General features: G+C 36.7%; 1 gene segment (V, D, J or C); it reads left to right on the forward strand.

Moving 5' to 3' along the window:
- Positions 1–3,445: 3,445 nt before the first annotated feature.
- LOC100617716 (immunoglobulin kappa variable 2-30-like) lies at positions 3,446–4,156 on the forward strand. The segment is given in 2 exon segments: positions 3,446–3,545; positions 3,792–4,156. Coding segments are annotated over 2 exon segments (447 nt in total).
- The last annotated feature ends 394 nt before the right edge of the window (positions 4,157–4,550 follow it).

Raw genomic sequence — 4,550 nt, forward strand, 5'->3', positions numbered from 1 at the left:
TCCAAGTACCACCTGGCTTCTCATTTCTGGTATAAGACTTGTTGTTTGTAAGAGGAAAACCCAAAATCTGAAATAGTTTTTAAAAAGATATTCATGTGATCATTTGGCAGAGGAGAGGAAGCTGGAAAAAAGTGTGGCTCCTCCTCATAGCATTGCTGGGAGTTCTTAGGTCTTTCAAAGCTATTTTTCCTTATAATATTGTAGTCATTACATTAGTTAGATTTCTCATTTTGCTTACTTTAGTCTACATTAATTCACACAAATCTTGGCACATTTCTCTGGAATCATCTCCCTTTTTCATTTCTAAAGACATGAAATCATATTCTATTACATTCCCATTACATCATTTGTTCAGCCATTCCCCAGTTGATAGATATTCCATTAATTCCCAGTGCCATTATAAATGTTTTGTGCATATGAATCTTTCTCTATTTTCTTTGAACTCTTTCAGGCATGAGCTTAATATTGTCCAAACTGAGTCAAAGTGTATGCAAGATTTATTAACCTTTAGGATATAAATCCAAATTGTCCTCTATCATGACTGGACCAATGTATATCTATTCAAATAATGTATATGTGCCTGTCCTCTCATATTCCCTCCTACAAAGTTTGCATTCTGTTGTTATGGACAGACATATGCCAAATCTTCATAATAGGAACCTCAAAATATACTAGAAGACTCAACCTATGAACCTACCTGGCAGTGGAACTACATCACAGATAAAACTTACCTCTCAATCATTGGACACAGCACTCATGTGTCAAAATTTAAGAACATTGTAACAGGGACCATCATATTAAATATTGATGATCTCCTACATGGAACAAAGGTCTTTCAAAATGTAGAAACTTGATAGAAGAAATACAAATCATATGAGGACATTACAAGGTATATTTATATATATATATGTAGATAACAATGTCTATATCTGTAATTTTTGTAATATGTAATGATTCATATACACATCAACATTTTTGCAGCTTGCTTCAATTTCCTACAGTCTAATTTGTTACTGAAATTGTAGGTAGTCTCTGAATTTTGTTGAATTTGCACCCAGTATGACCATGCAAAGTTACTCTCTCTCATCTCAAGTTTTCCTATTGATAAATAAGGGAAGATAATAATAATTTGATCATGGTATTCTCATGAGGATCAAAAAAGCTAACATGTAAGTTCTTTTGCAAATCTTAAAGGACTTTATAAATGTGATGCTTATTTTCCGTAAGATATCTTCAGTGGGCCCCCCAAACAAGAGCTTATGTTGTAATACTTTCATTCTACCACAAAAGTATTTATTTATCTTCTTTGAAGTATTAAATATAAAATAATACCCAATCACATGCCAATAACTATTTCTGATTGAACTCCTAAAAAAGATGAGAAAAATGAGGTAATGAAAACTAAGAATAATCATTTTTGTTGTGATAGGTCTTGTTATTTTCCAAAGCAATTTTGCCTCAAAACCATCTTGCATATAGATGACCCAATTATTTCCCCCTGTATTTTGCAGATCAAGAATTTGAGTCTCATCAAGATTGAATTTGCTTAAGGTCCTGCTGCTAGCATTTGGGTGGGCTGGGAGTTAGAGAAAAGAAACTGTAGTGAGAAGAAATAATATTTAATCTGAGGTCGATAATTAAATGAATAATATTTAGGAAAAAGTGGAAAGGTCTGGTCAGAAGAAGGCAGTGTGGCAGGAAAAGAAAACAGCTTTGAAGTTGTCTATCATTCTATCATTTGACCACCCGAGACTGACTCATTGATATCTGATATCTGATAGGAAAGAACTGTATGAAATGATCTGAGTCAGAGATGATTGGAGTCTCCCCTTTACTTGGAGTTTTACATTTATTCTTCTTCCAAACTCCTCTCAGTTGTTCAAAATCTTCATCAAAAGCTATGTTCTGTTGGGGAGGTAATCAGCATTGGAGAGAACTCCATGTTGAGGTAGAGTCCCCCTGCTTAGAGCCTCTGTCTCCTATTGTTCTAGCTTCCATTTCTGGAAGAAATCGGTTTGGAAGAGATTATGGAGAATAAGAGAAGGCTGAGAGAGTACTCCTGCAATCTGAGTTGTTCTGTATTCTCTGTCTCAATGAGAAAAATATTTTTTTGAGAATTGCTAGAAAAGTTATACAAAAGGGATTTCAACCTGAATTTAATAAGGGCCATCATAACTAGTATTAATGATCTTCAAGCCACATGACATAAAAACCACAGAGAGTTAATAGGTGAAATCAAAAGCACTTGGGAATACCATGAGACATAGTATTCCCATCCTTCTATATTCTTCTAACATTGTAGGTGTGGTAGTGAATAGAGATTTGGATTGGGAGACAAAAAGACTTGAGTTTCAATCTTCTTTCAGTAATTTATTAGCTATGTGACCCATGGTAAGTCACTTGCCCTCTCTCAGTCTCAATTCATGATCTGTAAAGTAGTTATAAAAATAGTAGGATTAGGGGGCAGCTGGGTAGCTCAGTGGATTGAGAGCCAGTCCTAGAGACGGGAGGTCCTAGGTTCAAATCTGGCCTCAGACCCTTCCCAGCTGTGTGACCCTGAGCAAGTCACTTGACCCCATTGCCTAGCCCTTACCACTCTTCTGCCTTGGAGCCAATACATAGTATTGACTCCAAGATGGAAGGTAAGGGTTTTAAAAAAAAATAGTAGGATTATAAGGGTCAGATAAGATAATATATAACTTTTGAAATATTTAAAAAGTTACATAAATATTAACTATAATTATTATTGCCCCTAAGTCACTTTCAGCAGGCCAGATGAGTTTTTATCTCAATGCATCAATTCAACTATAAAAATAATAATTTTTTCCATTTTCAGAACAATAAATAGGAAGAATTAATATAGCCCAGTGACTTGTCTAGTCTGAACTTATTAGAACAAGATGAGAAAAATGAGATAAGTGCTAAGAATGTTTACTCATAATTTACTAGTTCTTTAAAGTTTACAAAGTAATTTTATTCCTAAATTATTTTATTATATAAGTTATATAATATTTTTCTCCCAATATTACAAATTAGAAAATTGAGTTTTGGCTTATTAAGTAAATTTGCCTAAGGGTACACTATTAGTTAATTGGTTTGAAAAGGGATTGGTTAGACAAAAGAAGATATGGTGACATGAAATAATAAATGCTCTATGTTACATAACTGAAGGAATCAGGAAAAGAATAAAAGGGGCTGTAGAAGAAAAGGCAGGATCTCAGGGGAAAAGTAACCTTGACAATGTTGTGATTTTGTCTTTTGACCACCTGAAGGAGACGCATTCTTTGAAGGTTGTGAATGGGTCTGATTTCTACTAGGAAACACGGAGGGAAGAACTCCTCCAAATATTCTGAGCCTTGAGCATGAGAGGGCTCCTCTTTTTACTTGCTGTTTTGCATTCCTCTTCTCCCAAACTCCTCCCTGCTGTTCAAAATCTTCATTAAAAGCTCTGTCCTGTTGGGGAATGAATCAGCACTGGACAGAGCTCAGGGTGAAGATGGCATCCCTCACTCAGGTCCTCTGCCTCCTGCTTTTCTGGCTATCAGGTGAGGATGCACAATGTGTGGAGGAGATTATGAAGGATGGGAGACTGGGAGAGGTTCTTTACAATCTGAGCTTTGCCTCATTCTCTTGCCCAGTCAGAACAGTCTTTGAGAAATGATTTAGAAGTCAGAACAGGAAATTTGTGGAGATGAATTAATATATTTCAAATTTCAGAGATTAGTGGCAAGTTTGGGGAAGGAGCAGAAACTCTCTTGGTTCTTTAACTTCAAATATCTGTTTTATTCCAGGTTCCCAAGGGGAAGTTGTTCTGACTCAGTCCCCAGCCTCTGTGTCTGTGTCTCTGGGAGACAGAGTCACCATCAAGTGCAAGGCCAGTCAGAGCCTCTTACACAGTAATGGGAACACTTACCTAGAGTGGTTCCAACAAAAACGAGGAAAATTTATTAAATCTCTGATCTACAGAGTTTCCAATCTACACTCTGGGGTTCCCCCTCGGTTCAGTGGCAGTGGGTCTGGGACGGATTTCACCCTCACAATCAGCAGTCTGGAGGCTGAGGATGTTGCCATCTATTACTGTTTTCAGCACACTCACTGGCCTCCTACACAGTGCTTCAGCCCTGAACAAAAACCTCCCCATATCATTCAGTCCTGACTCAGGGGAAGAGCTGCTTTCCCCTGAGGCCCAGACTCACAGCAGCTGCTATCTAACATCAAAATAAGACCTAGTTTAGCCTTTCTTTTAGAATCTTTATGTTCGGTCCCTATTAATTGCCCCATTTCTCAAGGGGAAGTGTGACATGCAAAAGAAATCCCTTCCTCCAACTGAAATAAAATGTTACCCCTGAACATTATACTGAGAAATTTTCTTGGTTCAATATCCCCAACAATGTTACTCCAAAATGTCTTGTGTTCGAAATTTGGCTGAGATGACTTTTCTATTTGGGTCATTTTTCTAAGTAGAAATGTGTATAAATAGAATTATGTATCCTTATATTTCATCTCCTCAAACCCCTTTCGTTTTTGTCCCCATGTTTTGTCGTTATGTG

The sequence above is a fragment of the Monodelphis domestica genome, chromosome 1 (genome assembly GCF_027887165.1).
Source record: "Monodelphis domestica isolate mMonDom1 chromosome 1, mMonDom1.pri, whole genome shotgun sequence".
NCBI lineage: Eukaryota > Metazoa > Chordata > Mammalia > Didelphimorphia > Didelphidae > Monodelphis > Monodelphis domestica.